The 21,382-nt window shown below is 40.7% G+C and overlaps 1 protein-coding gene across 4 annotated transcripts in view; it reads right to left on the bottom strand.

The window, feature by feature from the left end:
* RFX4 (regulatory factor X4) overlaps positions 1-21,382 on the bottom strand; it is a 131,379-nt gene that overhangs the window by 39,424 nt on the left and 70,573 nt on the right. For all 4 annotated transcript variants that reach the window (XM_082256640.1, XM_082256639.1, XM_082256638.1 and 1 more), the window contains 5 exons: positions 19,191-19,252; positions 14,470-14,683; positions 11,106-11,183; positions 10,306-10,469; positions 5,584-5,684 (listed from right to left, as the gene is read on the bottom strand). In XM_082256640.1, the coding sequence (XP_082112766.1) occupies positions 5,584-5,684; positions 10,306-10,469; positions 11,106-11,183; positions 14,470-14,683; positions 19,191-19,252 (619 nt within the window). The remainder of the gene's footprint in view (positions 1-5,583; positions 5,685-10,305; positions 10,470-11,105; positions 11,184-14,469; positions 14,684-19,190; positions 19,253-21,382) is intronic.

Genomic DNA, 21,382 nt, shown 5'->3' with positions numbered 1-21,382 from the left:
AATCTGCTGCTTTTGTACTTGTGCATAAAATAAAAGCCTTTTTAGCATAGAAAAACATGGATTATCGCAGACTAGAAAAATACATAATTAAGTACACTACACCTTTCAACATAGAGAAAAGCTATTCAAAAATAGTTTAATTAGAGAACAGCTTCAGCAGACAAATTTTTGCTAAAGTTAGAAGTATGCATGGTGCACTAGTTTTATATCATCATTTAAAGCTAGATTCAGTAGGCTTTCTGCAGTGCTTCAAGAGAGTCTGCAGCCTCTTATCACATGACTCTAAAGCCCCGTACACACACACAGATCGTCGTCATACAAATGTTCGTCTTTTTCTCCCCGGGATGTCGGTGTCTGTTGAAAAGTGCAAAGACAGCACAAGAACAGCACAAGAATTTTGTCCGCAGACTTCAGCTGACTGCAGAAGTGATGTCATGTAATGGTTAACTTTCCCTGTGTTTTTTATTTTCTGAGCATGCCCAGTCTTGCAAATCTGCGGTCTGTCGGCTGATTTCTGTACTGACAGGCGAACAATCGTCCGTTCTGGTGTCTGCAGACAAAAATTTTCATGTTTGCAAGAAAGACTCTTGTCCACGGATTGTGTGCAGACATCTGTCGGAGGCACCATACTAACACGCGTACAATCGGCAGATCTTTCGTCCGCCGACGTTTGTATGACGACGATCTGTGCGTGTGTACGGGGCTTTAGTGTAGGATGGTGCTCAGAACCATAAAATGCAAGGCTTGCTGTTTCACAGGATCAGATCAGATCATAAGATAAGGATGCTGGCATCCACAGGGGTCTAGATGTACAAGATGAAAACCAAAGGCAATAAGCCCTTGCAAATTGAGTAAGTTTAAATTGGACCTGTCATTAAAATGATTTAATGCTTCACATAAATCAGTCAGGCATTTATTTGCATTGAAAAAACTAAATTATTTTGCGCTAAAATATAATAATATTACAAAAAGGCTGCACCCATATACCATCCGAATACCTTAAAATGGTTAAAAAACATATATGTGTATAGTGTGCTAATGATGTATGATAAATAATATAAAGTGTCCAAAGTCCACACCTATGTGAAATAAATCAAAAAACAATGGTCAGTGTGTCACCAACAATTGTGACATATAGGTGTTCAAACACAGGTGAAACATTAGTCCAAATCCTCTCTTAAAAAAGTGGTGCACTCCAATGAATACCAAACCATGTGAAGTATATTAGGCGTTCCACCATGCACACCTGACCACTAAAACATGAAAAAACCCTTACCGGACCAATATGATCCCCAGTTACCGGGATCAAACATGCAGGATGGACAACGGACACCACCTGGTGTCTGCAAGCTGATTGAATTCAGTCCCCCGGATCTCAACAGACAGTGTCTCTTGATATCAAATGTTGAGTTCTAAGATCTCATGTCACCGCTATGATGGGAGAAGAACAGAGGGCACACATAGAGTGCTAAAAGTATATGTATAGTATAAAACGAAGAAAGGTACTCACATAGTTCAAATGAAAACTAGCATTCAAACAATGATAGCCCCGTGGACAGCCAGCATTGGCGGGCGTGGTAACGTCACAAATTCTTGCCCCGCCCAATGCGTTTCGCGCCAGTTTGTGTCGTCGGGGGATACAGGAGCGTGGACAGAGCAGAGCATGAACGCTCCTGTATCCCTTGATGATGCACAGTAATGTAAAAATAAGTTGAGCGCGGGTAGAATTTGTGACGCCCACCGATGCCGGCAAAGCTTTTTCCTTGTTTGAATGCTCATTTTAATTTGTGATTACCTTTCTTTGTTTTATACATCAAATATACTTTTAGCAGTATTCACACTACGTGCGCCCTCTATTCTTCTCCCCTCATGATGGTTGTAGGAGACCTTATCATCCATTATATCATTCATCATGTGCGTTTGATCCCTGAGATTGGGAATCATATTGATCTGATAAGCAGCTTTTCGTGTGGTGGTGGTCACATGCACATGGTGGTGTTTCTAATATCCTTCACGTGATTTGGTATTCATTGGAGTGCACAACTTTCTCAAAAGAGGATATGGACCTGTGTTTGAATTAATGTCACAATTGTTGGTGTTTGTTGAATTATTTCACATAGGTGTTGGCTTTGGACACTTATTAATATTTATCATATATCATTAGTGCAGCATGGTCTGCATATACACTGCTAAAAAAATTAAAGGAACACTTTTTAATTGGAGTATAGCATCAGGTCAACTAAACTCCTGAGATATTGATCTGGTCAGTTAAGTAGCAGAGGGGGTTGTTAATCAGTTTCAGCTGCTTTGGTGTTGATGAAATTAACAGCAGGTGCACTGGATGGGCAACAATGAGACAGGAATGGTTTTACAGGTGAAGGTCACTGACATTTTTTCCCCACTCATCTTTTCTGACTGTTTTTAACTAGTTTTGCGTTTGGCTACTGTCAGTGTCACTACTGGTAGCATGAGGCGATACCTGGACCCTATAGAGGTAGCGCAGGCAGTCCAACTCCTCCAGGATTTCACATCAATATGTGCCATTGCCAGAAGGTTTGCTCTGTCCTTCAGCACAGTCTCAAGAGCATGGAGGAGATTCCAGGAGACAGGCAGTTACTCTAGGAGACCTGGACAGGGCCTGACTTATCATTCGCATTTTGCTGCATGATACTAGTATCGAATTCAACAATGCGTACTAAACGTATGATTTTTTTTTGTACAATTCGGGAAGGGTTTCTGGTTACCTAGCTACGTATCGGATCTTGCAAAACTATGGCAAAAATAAATGGCAGCCAGGCTTTTTCCGGGGTATTTTCGTCTTTCTGATCATGCGTGTTCTTTGTCTATCGATTTTTAGCAAACGCATACTGTACTGATTAAGTGATTGTCATTCGCTAGGCTATTGTACAACAAACGTTTTCGTGTTTGTCCCTTCGGATTTTATTGGACTATATGTCATGATTGGCTGTGGAAAGCTGTGTACTAATGATTTGATTATCGTGCGATCAATTCGAAAGCAACTTTTTTCGTACGATTATCTGATCATGTGTACGAGGCATTGGAGCATTATACCTTATCTGCAGCATACTGGCAGTACAAATAATTTCTGCCCAGGCTTTGATTGTTTTCTAAAGAAAACCAACTCTAAATGTTGCATACCTTCTATTTTAATGCATCTAAAACTGGAACATTGAAGAGTTAGGGCAGAAAAAACAAGTGGTTCATGAAGTCTGCCTTTTTTAAAACATTAATTAATTTTTTTAAATTTCTTTCCTATACCTATGTTAATTTCAATCGGGCTTTAAGAAAAGGATTTCAATTTGTTTTGGTAAATAAGCTTCCCTCTTTGGACACCTAAGGGCTCATGCACACTGCAGTAAAAAAAAAATCTGCTTTTACTGTTCCCGCACCCACATGGATGTCAAAAATGAGCAGAGGCCGTGCAGCTGTTGTATCCCAATCAACATGAATGGGTCTGCCTGCAGGCGGATGCACAGAACACTTGTGCATCCCGTGTGGGCAAACATGGCCCTTTACACAGCTGTATACTGAAAACCAAATCTAAATCTGCTCTCTGCCACATTCTAAACCTAATCTATCTAACCTTGCAAAGCAAAAATCGCTGTACTTACCTATTCTGCAGCCGATCCGATCCAGTTTCCAGCAGTGGAAGCTGTGTGCAGACGAGGACCGACAATGGCTGTGAAATGCCTGGGAAGAGATGTCACCCATAGACTCACTATGGGGCTTCTATTGTGGGCTGCCTCTCCTGCACACGCCTACACACTAAAGCTGACAGCTGATACATGAGACTGGACCGGATCAGGTGCAGAATATGTAAGTATAGCTCTTTTTGCTCAACAGGGTTAGATAGATTCGGTTTGGAATGTGGCAGAGAGCAGGTTTAGCATTAGTTAAGTTTTGCCTGACCTTCAATTTAACCACTTGCCGACCGCCAGCAGTATATATACTGCAGCAATTCGGCTCTGTCCTGCAAAATGACATAACTGTACGTCACTTTGCGGGACCACTAGTAAGGGCTCACAAACGCCCATTTGCCACAGGGGGAGCCAATAAGCAGGTCAGGCAGCCGCCAGACATTCGTGATTGCTCCCCGTGGAGACAGAACAGTGGTCTGCCGATGTAAACACAGCAGACCGCTGTTCTGTCAGTAATGAACACAGGGATCCTGTTCCTCTTATTTAGGAACACAGGTCTCTGTGTTCATCATTCAGTAAAAACAATCCTCACACAATTAGAAAGCACCCCCTAGGTACACATTTAACCCCTTGATCGCCCCTGGTGTTAACCCCTTCCTTTTTTTGTATTGGGAATAATATATAGCAGAAAGTTAAAAAATATTGTTGTTTTTTTTTTTTTTTTCAGAATTGTCGCTCTTTTTTTATTTATAGCGCAAAAACTAAAAATCGCAGAGGTGATCAAATACCACCAAAAGAAAGCTCCATTTGTGGGGAAAAAAAATGACTTCAATTTTATTTAGGTACAGCATCGCTCAATTGTCAGTTAAAGTAACGCAGTGCCGTATCGCAAAAAATGGCCTGGTCATTAAGGGGACAAACCTTCTGGTCTAGAAGTGGTTAAAGAGGTTGCAAACCTGGAAATTTAAATATAAACAGAACACTAGAGAGAGAGAGAGACAACAGAGAGCGAGATATCAGAGAGAGAGAGAGACATCAGAGAGAAAGAGATGTCAAAGGGAGACTTAAGAGAGAGAAACACCAGGGAAAGAAAGACATAGAAGAGAGAGACATCAGAGAAAGAGAGACATCAGAGAGAGACATCAAAGAAAGAGAGACATCAGAGAGAGAAATCAGAAAGAGAGAGACCGAGAGATAGACAGACATTGAAGAGAGCGACATCGGAGAGAGAGAGACACCAGAGAAAGAGACATCAGAGAGAGAAAGAGACATCAGAGAGAGAAACACCAGGGAAAGAAAGACATAGAAGAGAGAAACATCCAAGAAAGAGAGACATGTGAGAAAGAGAAACCTCAAAGAAAGAGAGACATCAGAGAGAGAGAGAAATCAGAAAGAGAGATAGAGCAAGAGATAGATAGACATTGAAGAGAGGGACATTGAAGAGAGGGACATTGAAGAGAGCGACATCGGAGAGCGCGACATCGCAGAGAGAGACATCGCAGAGAGAGACATCGGAGAGAGAGACACCAGAGAAAGAGACATCAGAGAGAGAGACATCAGAGAGAAAGAGAGAGACATCAGAAAGAAAGAAAGATAACAAGGAGAGAGAGACATGAAATACAGAGAGAGAGAGAGCCATCAGAGAAATGCATAGAGAGCCTCTGTGATTAGGTAGAAGGGGAATAGTGTGATGTTAGATCTATGCCAAGCCCCAAGATTGGCAGATTTCTGAAGGCTACAGCCGAATACGATGACTTTTTGAGAGGTACACACAACGTGAATCAGGTTATAACAACATTAACTACTAAACTGTCCAAAAGAATGGTGTTTTGGGTTTAAAATCACTTCACACCCATGTAAGCAAGCCTTGAAATATATTTTCACACACTCATAACAGGAAATCACAAACTGGATCAATACCTACGCTCAAATTTGATATTTCGTAAATTTTCCGGAAGGTCATGCAGAGCCACTTTTAACCATTCATCCAGCTGTTTTGCAAACTTTCTTATAACTTGCGTCAAACTAAAAGAAGGAAAGCATACAGGCAGTATATTTGATCAGTAATGATGCTTCATGGTGTATCATTGCACAAATTACAAGCGCCATTGCATCTACCCCTGTGAAGCTAACTGCACCAGAAAACACAGGCCACAGATCCAAGTAAATGAACATGTCTGGTCCAACCAAAAATGTTTCTGTAATTTCTAATGGCTGAGTGTTTATATCTCTAAATATAACTTATTAGAAATTGTGTCCAAGGTTGGGAGGGCTTACTAACATATTCCCTAGTAGCTTGTGTAAAGTGCTATATTTACACAAACATCCTGAAAATTAACATTGAATAGCCTTTCTATATTTTCCCACCTGTTGCCTCATTTGGCTTCCCTTGCTGAAGGCCTATATGTTGTATATATGGCCACCTAAGGCTAGAGGCCACACTTTCCAAAATAAGTTCAGAATCCTTTGCACCTAGAGAATGAACTACTGCATGTATGCAGGCTTGTGATAAACCCTCTACATATATTATATTACTAAGCAGAGCCATGTGGAGCTTTTATTGACTTTTTTTATGGGAAGCTTTACATCATCTTACAAAGACCCTGATGAACTCATCAGGCTAGAAGTTGACAGCTTATTGGTTTAGAGAAGACAACTTACAACTCCTTGGAACTGAACATTTAATGTTTAATGAATCATTGATTGCTCAATGGCCAAAACGTCATTGCTGACCTATAGGTGAGGAAGCATGTTTTACTAATCCAAACTAAGCTTGCAGTTGAAATCAGCTAAGTACATTCCAGGTGTAACAAAACATGTGCAAGCAGGGTACACACGGGCATGATGAGCATGCTGGAAAACTAACATCCGATCAGCGCTCCGAGCGCTGATTAGTGTGTTCTGGTTGGAGGACCCTCCCCCTGTGAGAACACCATAGCTCAGCAGGGAGATTGCTGCACTAACATTGGATGTGTTAGTACGGTGATCTGTGTTTTTTTTGTTTTTCGTTCAGCCCGCTGGATTGAATAAAAAAAAAAAAACTTCCTGTGTTCACCCAGCATTACAGTTGGTTTTATTTAGAAAGCAGCCACAACCTGAGTAGAAAAGACCCTCCCCTGATAGCAGTTGCAGAAAAGGAACCTTGCGTAAGCAGAGATTTCTGTACAGGTACAACATGCCCCTGCTGGATCAGAGCTAGAGGTCTATATTCAGTAGAGAGAATGACCCTTCTGGTTGTAGGGCTCTAGTTCTGACTCAACGGGGGCTTTGTTAGTCCTCTGCAGAGACCAATGATTCCATATATAAAGCAAGAGTCCTTCTTTGCAGCATGCCAGCAGGGTACACCTTTTGTTGGGATTCCCTGAAATGCATTTAGATGATTTAAGCTGAAGGTTCAATTGGGCTGAATGATGAAGAATCATAACTATTACTCTATTATATATACTGTATATATGTATATAGATAGATAGATAGATAGATCTATAGATAGATAGACAGATAGACAGATAGATATATATTAAGGGAAAAAATGTATTTGACCCACCACTGATTTTGTACGTTTGCCCACTGACAAAAAAAAGATCAGTCTATAATTTTATTGGTAGGTTTATTTTAACAGTGAGAGACAGAATAACAACACAAATATCCAGAAAAAAAGCATTTAAAAAAGTTAATGACTGTAATAAGGATTTGATCCCCTATCAATCAGCAAGATTTCTGGTTCCCAGATGTCTTCTATACAGTTAACAAGCTGAGATTGGGGTACTCCCTTAAAGGGAGTGTTCCTAATCTCATCTTTTTACCTGTGTAAAAGACACCTGTCCACAAAAGCAATCAATCTGATTCCATCTCTCCACCATGGCCAAGACCAAAAAGCTGTCCAAGAATGTCAAGGACAAGATTGTAGACCTACACAAGGCTGGAATGGGCAACAAGACCATTGCCAAGCAGCTTGGTTAGAGGGTGACAACAGTTGGTGCGATTATTTGCAAAAAGAAATAAAATATAACTGTCAATCTCCCTTGGTCTGGGGCTCCATGCAAGATCTCATCTCATGGAGTTTTAATGATCATGAGAACAGTGAGGAATCAGTTCAGAACTATACGGGAGAATCTTGTCAATGATCTCAAGGCAGCTGGGACCATAGTCACAAAGAAAACATGTGGTAACACACTACTCTGTAAAGGACTGAATACCTGCAGCGCCCGCAAGGTCCCTCTGCTCAAGAAAGCACATGTACAGACCCGTCTGAAGTTTGCTAATGAACATCAGAGGAGAACTGGACATCAGAGGAGAATTGGGTGAAAGTGTTGTGAGCAGATGAGACCAAAATCAAGCTCTTTGGCATTAACTCAACTCGCTCTGTTTGGAGGAGGAGGAATGCTGCCTATGACCCCAAAAACACCGTCAAACGTGGAGGTGGAAACATTATGCTTTGGGGGTGTTTTTCTAAGGGGACCGGACAACTTCACTACATCAAAAGGGATGATGGATGGGGCCATGTACCGTCAAATCTTGGGTGAGAACCTCCCTCCCTCGGCCAGGACATTGAAAATGGGTCGTGGATGGAAATTCCAGCATGACAATGACCCAAAACACACGGCCAAGGCAACAAAGGAGTGGCTCAAGAAGAAGAACATTATGGTTCTGGAGTGACCAAGCCAGTCTTCAGATCTTAATCCCATAGAAAATAAAGGGGTTTGCAATCAAGTACTAAGTCATAATTTGCGAAGGAGCCAAATACTTATTTCACTCATTAAAATGCAAATCAATTTATAACTTTTTGAATTGCATTTTTCTAGATATTTTTGTTGTTATTTTGTCCCTGTAAAATAAACCTACCATTAAATTTATAGACTGATATGTTCTTTGTCAGTGGGCAAACGTACAAAATCAGCAAGAGATCAAATACTTTTCTCACTCACTGTATTTATATGCAAAAGTTTTTGCCAAGTGTGAATCAATGCTGCAAAGTAAGAATGCTTTCAAAAATATAAAAATATAAAAACAAATAATTAAAATATTTATTGTTTATTTTTATCAATTTGCAAATTGCAAAGTAAACGAACAGAAAAAAAAATCTAAATCAAATCAATATTTGGTGTGTCTAGGCTTTGGCTTCAAATCAGTTCTTACACTTGCACACTTTGTACACTTGTACAAAGTCAGGGATTTTGCAGGACTAGAGTCAGGTATATGATTAACCAATTATACCAAGCAGGTGCTAATGGTTATTAATTTCATATGTAGGTTGAAACACAGTTAATACATGAAACAGAAACAGCTGGGTATAAGGCTTAAAACTGGGTTAGGAACAGCCAAACTCTGCAACTAAAGTGAGGTTGTGGAAGACCGTTTCATGTCAAAAGTCATACACCATGGCAAGACTGAGCACAGCATCAAGGCACAAGATATACTGCATCGGCATGGTCCCTCCCAGGCAAAGATTTCAAAGCAGACAACCTAAGATGTGCTGTTCAAGCTCTTTTGAAGAAGCACATAGAAACGGGTAATGCTGAGGTCCGTAGACATAATGGTTGGCCAAGGACACTTAACACAGCAGATGAAAGACACATCATGCTTTCTTCCCTTCAACTTTAGAAGATGTCCAGCGCAGTACGGGTGGAAACCAGTGCGACCCAAGTGCCCTGGACTGATAAGTAAAAATTCAAAATATTTGGCTGTAGCAAGAGGCAGTTCGTTCACCAAAAGGCTGGAGAGCAGTACAATAATAAATGTCTGCAGGCAGCAGTGAAGCATTGTGGAGGTTCCTTGCAAGTTTGGGGCTGCATTTCTGCAAATGGATTTGGAGATTTGGTCAGAATCAATGGTGTCCTCAATGCTGAGAAATACAGGCAGATACTTATGCATCATGCCATACTATCAGGAAGGCGTGTGAGTGGCCCCAAATGTATTGTGTAGCAGGACAACGTCCCCAAAGACACAGCCAATGTCATTAAGAATTATCTTCAGCATAAAGAAGAACAAGGAGTCCTGAAGGTGATGGTTTGGCCCCCACAGTGTCCTGATCTCAACATCATCGAGTCTGTCTGGGATTACATGAGGAGATAGAAGGATCTGAGGCAGCCTACATCCACAGAAGTGTCTGTGGTTAGTTTTGCAAGATTTGTGCAACAACCTACCTGCCAAATATTGATTTGATTTGGATTTCTCTTCTGTTTATTCACTTTCCATTTTGTGAATTGATAAAAAATAAACTATTAACACTTTGTTTTCTGGAAGCATTCTTAATTTAAATAATTTTTTTCACACCTTCCTAAAACATTTGTACGGTACTGTGTATATACTGTACATATAATGCAATACATTATTACAGGTATTTTTAAAGCGCTAACAATTTATGCAGGGCTTTAAATCTATTGTACACATCCCTGTCCTCAAGATGTTTACAATCTAAGGTCCCAATTGACCTACCAGCATGTTTTTGGAGTGTAGGAGGTAACCCACGCAAGCACCTGGAGAACATATAAGCTCCATACAGGTAGTGTTCTGGTTGGGATTCGAAATGTTGACCCCAATGCCGCAAAGCAGAAGTGCTAACCACTGAGCCATTTTACTGCCCATATATACAAGAACATTATTGTGGAATGGAACAAAAAGGTGTAGAATGTGTGAGTGCACCCACCTGTCAGGCAATGCTTGTAATACTGTTGGCATCAAAACACCAGAGATGGCTTTATACAGTATAGAATCACACACTCCCACTATATTCACCACTGTAGACGAGCCCAGGACTGGCAGCATGTGTGGAGGCATGCCTTGCCAAAAGTGCAGGAGAAAACTTTGAACCTTAAAAAAAGAAAAAAATCACAATTGTAAGCATAACTGGTGAGATTCCCTCTGGCTTCTTATGTCCCACAAGGTCATAATGATGTTGACACCCTTACGAAGTTAGTTAATTCACATTGTGGAGAATTCTCTGGGATCGGGACACCATAGTTTGTACATGTGATTATTGCTAGCAGCTGCTATAGCCGCTAGCAATAATTACTGTGTTCTCCTGGAGGAAATGGCTTCCCTGCCCCCCCTGTCCCCATCCCAGTCTAACACTGTCTGTGTTGATGGGGCAATCGAGTGGTTGTAGGAAAGAAATTTTCTCCATCTATGGAGTCAGTGCTGATGTGGGAATCCCTCCTGTTGGGCCATTGTCTTCTCCTAGTGGAGGGGTGGGGGAAGCCATCCCTACTGGGAGAAGACAGTGATTGTCGCTAAAGGCTGCTAAAATAATTGCAAGAGAATCCAGCAGGCTGGCTGTACCCAAGTTGATTGATCAACTGGATACATTCAGCCTGCCCATTAATGGTTCCAATTTTGGCTGGTTCCTGCTTAACCTGCCAAGATTGAAAATATGTATGGCCAGCTAGGCTTTAACAGTGGGGAGCTAGCTTGCTTTGCATACAACTGAAGAAATGTAAATTACCATACCTCATCAAAGTTGGCTCGTATCACAGTGTCCAGAATCCTTTGGCAGTGGGTTCTATACATCATTATAAATGTTGAAATCTATAGAAGAAAAAAGAAGGTTTCCTTAAAAAAGAGTTATATAAAAGAAATTAGGTATGTGTCTCCTCTTGTCTCATTTAATGGTAATGTATAGCCTGCATCAGTGATTTTTTTTTATAAACCTGTAAATGAGATAGCTTAATATCAATATTGTTATTAAATATTTTCCCTTTGTTTCTGTGTATAATTTGCAATTCTATATGTACATGGGGGCAGCCATATATGCTAATTACATACTCACATATGGCTTCCTACTTTGCTTTGTTACACAGTGGTTGTGCTTTAAAGTTCCTTTCCACAACACAAGTCAGTGAGTCCTCTGACTCATTGAAATATGTGGGTGATGTCTTATCTCAACAAATGGAAGTCCATCTTAAGCCCAGTATGCATGTACCAAAATTTGTCTGGTTCAGCAGAAATTGGCTGAATTTCAGTACCTGTCTACAACTGTCTATTCAAATAAAGCTGATCTAATGATCGGCTTCTCTGGAACAATCACACTGGACCATACACACACAAACTCTTATAAATACATGTAAATAAAACATTTTAAAATGTATTAAAACATGGATGGTGTCAGTAGGGCAGTGGATAATATCAGAAGAGCAGTGGATGGTTTCAGTGGAGCAGTGGGTGGTGTCGGTAGGACAGTGGATGTTGTCAGTCAGTGGAGCAGTGGACAAGTCAGTTGGTAAAAGGTTGGTGTCAGTCAGAAGAGCAGTGGATAGCGTCAGTAGGGCAGAGGTTGGTGTCAGCGGGGTAGAGGTTGGTGTCAGTTAGTAGAGCAGTGGACGATGTCAGCCAGTAGAGCAGTGGACAGTGTCAGAAAAGCAGTGGACTTTGTCAGTAGGGCAGAGAATAGTTTCAGTTAACCGGTTGCCGACCGCCGCACGACTATATACTGCGGCGGTCAGCCCCGGCCAGGCAGAGTGACGTATGGATACGTCACTCGCCTGTCACTGACTTGCGAGCCAATTGCGGGCGGGCGCGCGCCCGCCGAGGCGCGCGCCCGCCGCGGCTCGTTCACAGACAAGTCAGTGCGTGTGACCGGCGGACTCGATGTCCGCCGGTCACACTACGATCGCTCCTGTGAAGGGAGAAAGGCTGAGCGGCTTATGTAAACAAGCCGCCCGTCATTCTCCCTGTGTAAAAATGAAGATCAGACGGTTCTACTATGTAGAACCGTTGATCTTTGTTTTTACACCAATAGCAATGTCCCTGCACAGTTAGAAGCATGCCCCTAGGACACACTTAACCCCTCCCTGTCCAATAAAGTTAATCCCTTCCCTGCCAGTGTCATTTTTGCAGTAACAGTGCATATGTATAGCACTGATTACTGCAGTAATGTCACTGGTACCCCCAAAAGTGTCAAAAATGTCAGTCAAGGGTCCGATCTGTCCGCCGCAATGTTGCAGTACCGAAAAAAAATCGCAGATCGCCGCCATTACGCGTTAAAAAAAAAAACACCAAAAATGACAAAAATCTTTCCCTTTGTTAGTAAACGCGATAACTTTTGCGCAAACCAATCAAAATACGCTTTTTGCGATTTTTTTTACCAAACATATGTAGCATAAAACAAAATGGCCGAAAATGTTAAAAAATTTAGATTTTTACATTTTTTTTGGGGAATTTCATATAAAAAAATGTGAAAAATATTGTTATTTTTCCAAAATTGACGCTCTTTTTTTGTTTATAGCGCATGATCAAAAAATCGCACAGGTGATCAAATACCACCAAAAGAAAGCTCTGTTTGTGGGAAAAAAAGGATGTCAAATTCGTTTAGGTACAGCGCCGCACGACCGCGCAATTGTCCGTTAAAGTCATGCAGTAAAAAATTGCAAAAAACCCCCTGGTCTTTTAGCAGCCAAATCCTCCGGGGCTTAAGTGGTTAAGCAGTGGATGGTGTCGGTAGGGCAGTGGACAGTGTCAGTAGTTTTTTATTTTCATTGTTTTATTGATGATATTTTTTAGAAACTTATTTTTTTTCTTTTTTTTTTTTTACAATATAATTTTTTACTTACCTGAGCTTGATCTCGATCCAGCAACATGCACAAGGGAAGCAGCGCTGCTCTCTCTCTCTCTCCCTGCTTACTGGACTTGTCAATTAAATGCAATGACAAGCGAACAAGAGCAGGGCTGAGCTGTACACACAGTGTACACACAGTGTGGCTCAGGAGAGAGCCCACACGAGTACCCCCCAGCAAGCTTGATGAGGGAAGGGGAGTAATCAAAGGGGGAGGAGCTAAGAGTGCTGGTGGAGGACCAGAGAAAAGGAGGATCAGGCCTGCTCTTTGCAAAACCACAGCACAGAGCAGGTAAGGAACTAAAACGTTAATATCACTTTAGTCGAACTCCAGTACGGCAACAGTTTTTTTTTTTCTTATGGGATAAAGTATTTACATAAATAAATATGAACAAACTAAACACCCCTATCAGTATTGAATGGTTTGTCTTAATCTTAATCTAACATTTTTGATAGGATAGGTACTGTATGAATGTTACCATATATTCCTTATTATACGCAAACATAAGGATTATATGCATATACACGTACACTAATCCCGTGTTTCTCAATCCTTTTTTAATGTGTCACCCTTTAAAATAATGCATAATCTTGAGGCACCCCATTTTAAAACGTAAATACCTAAACTTATAGTTACAAAATGCAGCATCATCCACACATGTAGGACACCCAACAATAAAGGCGATTTATTCTTCCAAAGTAAATACACCTTCAGTTTCTCTCCCTCATTGATCTAATGTGACCCCAGTGCTAATGGGGTGAGTCAAGGGAGGGGCAAACAAGGTGATCCGGACGTGCTCCTTATCAACCGATGACATCATTGGTTGTTAGGACACCAGTGGCTGGTTGTAGTGCTGCACAATAAAAACCTGTGGCTTTGTGTAACAAAAAGGCAGGATTAATCCACTTGCTGGCTTGTAAATAATTTGTGGGCAGTTTGGGGCAATATTTGGGAATTTTGCTTAAACACCACTGAAGAACCTAAAAGACACTCCACGGTGCCATGGCACCCTCATTGAAAAAGACTGCTCTGATCCATGTCAAGCAATGAGCCTGGTCATTGTTATCTGACTTCTGATATTCCGCCAGTGTCATTTCTTTTAGCAAGCGGGCTTCAAATAAAGTTTGTGGTCCTATCAGCTACATTGTCTTAGATAAAGTACATTTTTTACCTAAATGACTGGAAGTTGGACAATGTCTAGTATGGCTTTTGGAAGAACAGAGAAGAGAGACCCTGGGGAACAAATTTGGCTCTATAGCTACCTTTTCTTCTGGGATGTTAGATGGCAGATTTAGATCTTTGACATTTGGGAACTCTGGCAATAATGTTCCAAGCTTGGATCGCGGTGAATACGCCACTGTCTGCTTTGTGACTTCTTTTTTCCCCGTCTCGTTGACCCATGCAGCTCCTTTCTTAGAGTACATAACATCATAATATTGAGAGGTCTCCTTAACAGCGATGCCATAATAATGATACCTGGTGGGGAAAAAAATATCTTAAAGTGTATCAAAAACCAAAACTTTTTTTTCTGTTTTTGGATATAAAGGTGAGGTGTTGTCAGGAATTTAATACCATCTGACTGAAAGTGAGGGAAAATTCAAAATTGTGGGGTGAAAGACAAGAATAGAGGGACATTTTCCAATGAGGACACTTGTTCCTGTGACAACTATCTAATGTGGTATTTCCCTTATTTTGGTGAGATTTTATCTCATATTCTGTTGTGTCTGTTGGACAGGAAGTAGGAATAATTCTCCCCAAGGGACCACAGATGACATATGAAAACAAAAGTGATAAGGGTTTTAACTATTCCCAAAACTAAATATACTAGACATGCTTTACATTTAAGTAAATAAAGGTCTCTTCTGGCTGGCAAAAGTCCTTGCAAAGATTATATTATACACTCACCGGCCACTTTATTAGGTACACCTTGCTAGTACCAGGTTGGACCCCCTTTTGACTTCAGAACGGCCCTAATTCTTCATGGCATAGATTCAACAAGGTGTTGGAAACATTCCTCAGATATTTTGGTCTATATTGACATGATAGCATCACGCAGTTGCTGCAGACTTGTCGACTGCACATCCATGATGTGAATCTCCTGTTCCACCACATCCCAAAGGTGCTCTATAGGATTGAGATGTGGTGACTGTGGAGGCTATTGGAGTACAGTGAACTCATTGTCATGTTTAAGAAACGAGTTTAAGATGATTTGAGCTTTGTGACATGGTGAATGGCCATCAGAAAATGGATACACCGTAGTCATAAAGGGATGGACATGATTAGCAACAATACTCAGGTAGGCCGTGGTGTTTAAACAATGCTCAATTGGTACTAAGGGGCCCAAAGTGTGCTAAGAAAATAGCCCCCACACCATTACACCACCAACCTGAACTGTTGATACAAGGCAGAATGGATCCATGGTTTCATGTTTACGCCAAATTCTGACCCTACCATCCAAATGTCGTAGCTGAAATCAAGGCTCCTCAGACCAGGCAACGTTTTCCCAATCTTCTATTGTCCATTTTTGATGAGCCTGTGTGAATTGTAGCCTTAGATTCCTGTTCTTAGCTGACAGTGTAGCCATCAGAAAATGGATACACTGTAGTCATAAAGGGATGGACATGATTAGCAACAATACTCAGGTAGGCCGTGGTGTTTAAACAATGCTCAATTGGTACTAAGGGGCCCAAAGTGTGCCAAGAAAATAGCCCCTACACCATTACACCACCAACCTGAACTGTTGATACAAGGCAGAATGGATCCATGGTTTCATGTTTACGCCAAATTCTGACTCTACCATCCAAATGTTGTAGCTGAAATCAAGGCTCCTCAGACCAGGCAACGTTTTTCCAATCTTCTATTGTCCATTTTTGGTGAGCCTGTGTGAATTGTAGCCTTAGATTCCTGTTCTTAGCTGACAGGAGTAGCACCTGGTGTGGTCTTCTGCTACAGTAGCCCATTTTCTTTAATGTTTGATATGTTGTGGATTTAGAAATAGTATTCTGCATACCTTGGTTGTAACGAGTGGTTATTTGAGTTACTGTTGCCTTTCGATTGTCTTAAACCAGTCTGTTCATTCTCCTCCGACCTCCGACATCAACAAGGCATTTTTGTCCACACAGCTGCCACTCACTGGATATTTTCTCATTTTCTGACCCTAGAGATGGTTTTGCGTGAAAATCCCAATAGATCAGCAGTTTTTGAAATACTCAGACCAGCCCGTCTGGCACCAACAACCATGCCACGTTCAAAGTCACTTAAATCCCCTTTCTTCCCCATTCTGATGCTCAGTTTAAACTTCAGCAAGTCGGCTTTACCACATCTAGATGTCTAAATGCATTGAGTTTCTGCCATGTGATTGGCTGGTTAGCAATTTGTGTTACCAGGCAATCGAACAGGTGTACCTAATAAAGTGACCGGTGAGTTTATAGCTGTTGGCAAATTCAGTTGCTTCCTATATATCTCATGGGTTTTGATAGCAAATCTTGTACACTCACTGTCACAGCCATAAAAGGAAGATTTCACCCTCCCTGTAGTTTTTTTTTTTTTTTACATATTTCATATCTGCAATGGAGTGTCTTCCATTTAATTTTATTAAAATGAATGAACTCTAAAGACTCCAACTAAGTAGCAAGAGAAGTAAAAACTGGAAATCATGGCTGAAGATGCCTCTTATTTTTAGTCGGTAAGAGGCACTGGAAGCTGTTATCCATCAATTAATAAAATTACCATTTTTGATAAACTGTCCCTTTAATAATGAATAGTTAGGGTATTGGGGATGGTTATGGAGATTTCTGAACATACCAAAACATATTTCCAAAAAAAAAAAAACTGAAAACAGTGGTGACAATAAACCCATAGCAGTCTGTACTGTTGGAATGTAGTGTATACCGTTGGTCAAAAAGAAGCAAAAAATAATTGCTGTGATATTAAAGCTTTATTTTCCTTTTGAAATTCTTGAATGTTTAGTAATTATATTTACTTTTTAAATAGTTAAATTAAACCATATATTGTTATGTATAATGACTGCAAAGTATTATACTAAATATGATGTTAGGGTCTGTGATGTCACAGATAAGGCTAGAGAGGCCCAAACTATTGTTCACCGCATGCCTAAAACCTCCTAAAATCTTGTTTCCTTCTCAGAACCCTTATACATTTGTTTACATGGCATACCAGTATGATAGAAAAGTACAGCAGACCACAAAAAAAGTGGAAGATGCAATGCCCAACAACCTTATATTTTTGGGTTTTGAACCCCTCTCTAAAGTGTATTTTTTTTTTTAGTTTGTTTTTATTAGGTTTTCAAAAATAATAGAAAAACACAACAATACAGACATAGGTGTACATAGTAAATCTGTGCAACAATAGTACAATCATTTGTAGTAGCTAAGATTAACATTAGAAAGCATCAATCCTTTTGCGCAGTACATAAACTTGAGTCTGGCACCTTAGACCACTCGGCCATCTTGACAACTTCTAAAGTTTTATTTTTAAATGACTTATCCCAACATATTTCTTTTTAAATATAATTATTTATTGCTGCCTGTCTAGTTTGTTTGCCTATGGAACAAACTACGACATATTTAAATTTTTGGGATTTAATGTACAGTCTCTTGATCTTTTCATAGGTGTGAATTGTACATTATGTTAGGATATCTATAAGCAATGTTGCAAAAATTTTGAATGTATTACATGTTCCTTGTTTCTTTGTTTTCTATTAATACATTCTGTGATTTAAAATAGGCCTGGTCTTAACCACTTGCCGACCGCCGCACGACTATCTACGTCGGCGGTCAGCCCCTCACAGGCAAACTAACGTAGGGCTACGTTGCTTGCTTTTGAGGGTCTAGGGAGCGAGCGCGCGCCCCCGGAGGCGCGCTCCCGCTCCCGCGTGGTCACGGACCCCCCCGCGCGTGTGACCAGCGGACCCGATGTCCGCCGGCCACTCGGCGATCGGCGGGGGAGAGGGAGAATGTCAGGCAGCTTGTGTAAACAAACTGCCTGTCATTCTCCTCGCTGCAAAGACACTGATAAAACGGATCTGGTATGTAGATCCGTTGATCAGTGTCCTTACAGCTAGAGCCACAGCCAATCACAGTAGAGACCACGCCCCTAGGGACACACACAGCCCCTCCCTTCCAAATAAAGTTAACCCCTTCACTACCAGTGTATTTTTACAGTAACAGTGCATATGTATAGCACTGATTACTGTAGAAATGTCACTGGTAACCCCAAAAGTGTCAAAAATGTCAGTCAAGGGTCCGATCTGTCGGCCGCAATGTCGCAGTACCGCAAAAAAAATCGCAGATCGCCGCCATTACGCGTTAAAAAAAAAAACAACAAAAATGACAAAAATCTTTCCCTTTGTTAGTAAACGCGATAACTTTTGCGCAAACCAATCAAAATACGCTTTTTGCGATTTTTTTTACCAAACATAGGTAGCATAAAACAAATTGGCCGAAAATTTTTAAAAATTTTGATTTTTACATTTTTTTTGGGGGAATTTCATATAAAAAAATGTGAAAAATATTGCTATTTTTGCAAAATTGACGCTCTTTTTTTGTTTATAGCGCGTGATCAAAAAATCGCACAGGTGATCAAATACCACCAAAAGAAAGCTCTGTTTGTGGGAAAAAAAGGACGTCAAATTCGTTTAGGTACAGCGTCGCACGACCGCGCAATTGTGCGTTAAATTCACGCAGTGCCGAATCGCAAAATACCCCCTGGTCGGAATGGGGGTAAAATCTTCCGGGGCTTAAGTGGTTAATGTTTATATACCTAAAAATTTAAAATTTAAAGTATTTTAAAGAAACTGTTTATCTCTCTCTCTCTCTTTCTCCCTCAATACATATTGTATGAAACCGAATATTTTTTTTGTTTTCAGTGTCAAAAGAAATTAGTGACAAAAAAGAAATTGTAAAGTGATCATTGACACAGGGACATCGCCACAGCTGTGATTCTTTTCGACTTTTGTACTCACTTTGATTGTCCTCTGGTTCCCAGTCTCCTTGTGGTCAGTTGTGGAAACTGCTGTCTAATTATCTGCAAGCAATAAAAATATATTACCAAAGGTCAGCTATCTTAGAGGGGGCACAACCCATTCAAGGTCATGACCTTCCTTCAGTGTGAGACATTTTAATAAAAATGAAAGTTTTAGCACAGCTAAAAAAAAGAAAAAAATTTAAACTGGCTCCAAACAAAAGTGTAACCTGCCTTAAATAATTTGTATTTACAACATTCTAATATTCAGATGAAGATTATCAATATGGAATATCTTCAAAGTATTTAGTATGAAGTTTGTTTTGGATAGAGTAGAGAAGGGTTAGAACTCCTGACTTGTACAAGTGTCCCCACTAAGGAGATTCACCCTGTCTGTTTGTCCTAATGACCCTTATTAAAAGAAAGTGAGGGGAAATCCAAAATTCTGGGTTTTTACCAGAACGAGAATAGAGGTGAAAACTTTCCGATGTTTTGATAACAACTATCTAGGAGGGATTTCTTCTTTCTTCTTGCTGTGTCTCCAGGACAGGATTTGAAGGGAAATTCGAACGAGAGCCTCAGATGGCTAAAAAATGAGTATCCAAGATATATACTTTCAAACGAAAATTATTAAAAGGAGATTGATATTTCCTAACACACAACTCAAAAATCGATAAAAAAAAAAAACATGCAGCCTTTCAAAGACAATCTATCAGAAATGAAGAAAAATCAAAATGTTGAAGAATAGTCTGATACAATGCAGAAGTTACTTTTTATTTTCCAAATTTGTTATCCAATTGCTTAAAAACTACAGAAAGTGACAACAGACATTCAGATTTTCTAACAAAAACTGTAACCTTTTTGGTCAAAGTTACATCAGCTCAGGTATTCATCTATGTGTGTGGCTTTTAAAAAATGGCTTTTATTGTCCCCCAGATCATACATGAGCTCCAAACAAACTTTTTAAGAGACACTGGTATTTCAAGATTTTCCTGTACAGTCAATTGAAGGAGAAACTTCAAACAAGCTCAATGGCTCTGACAAGGCCGCTCTCTACAGCAGGGCTTCCCTCAATGAGCGACTGACTCAAACCACAGGAACACAGAAATGGGACACCAGACCAAAATTAATCCAAGATATTTTAATTGTTAATAAATTCTCATATAAAAACACCCAATGTGTTTTGGGGGCCAAAACACCTCCCTTCATCAGGGTTCCAAATAGAAAAAAATCTTGAATTGACTAAGAGTAAACAGTGACCACACAGATCTATTTAATGAACGTATTCAGTCTCTCCACAGGAAGTTCCAGTATATCAGTTGCTGAGCAAAATCCGTTACATTGTTGCTCCATTAGGAGACAACTGAAATTATCTTGGGCTTTCTAATTCCTTGTAGTCTGATATCCCATTGCTGTGTTTCTATGGTTTGAGCCTAAAATTAAGTTGCCACACACCCGATCTTTGAGGTGTATCTATAGTTCAAGCTATATTTATTAATTTTGGAAAGCAATGGTATAGGCTTAAAACCCCGTCAGAATTTTTTTCTTGCTTTCTGTGTCCTGTTGGGGAAATGTGCCTGCTCCAGGAGGCTTCCTCCATCCATGCGACTGGTCTAGCACTGCTTCCTCTCTAAGGCGCTCTCAGCCACAGTCACACGCTCCCCTCCTCGAAATACAATGCAGGGTTAAAGCAGAGCTCCACCCAAAAAGGCAAGCTCCGCTTGTCTGCCACCCCCCACCTCCTTTGCCCCATTTGGCACCTTATGGGGGGGGAACGGGTACCTAGTTTTGACAGGTACCTGCTTCCCCTTCTGGCTGTGTTCGCCAGAGCCCCCCTCGTCCTTCTCCCGCAGCCGGCCTATTCACAGAGCGCATTGAACTTCGCACATGCGCAGTAGAGAAACATCTGTGAAGCCGCAAGGCTTCACTGCCGGTTTCCCTTAGTGGAGATGGCGGTGCAGCACCCGATAACCAATTGAAAAATTGGCTCGGGTGAGGACACTGTTGGACTTCTGGACAGGTAAGGGTCCTAAAATCAAAAAATCAGCAGCTACAGTATTTGTACCTGCTGACTTTAAAATTTTTTCTGAAGGAGCCTGGAGCTCCTCTTTTAAAGGCCTGCATTGTACATGACACTTAGGGACCCCACTCTGCTCAGAGAGTCAGGGAGAAGAGGACTGCACTGAAGCCATT

Source organism: Pelophylax lessonae, assembly GCF_965119305.1.
Source record: "Pelophylax lessonae genome assembly, chromosome: 4".
Lineage (NCBI taxonomy): Eukaryota > Metazoa > Chordata > Amphibia > Anura > Ranidae > Pelophylax > Pelophylax lessonae.
Note: the sequence above shows the minus strand (reverse complement) of the source record. Positions and strands in the feature narration are given on the sequence as shown.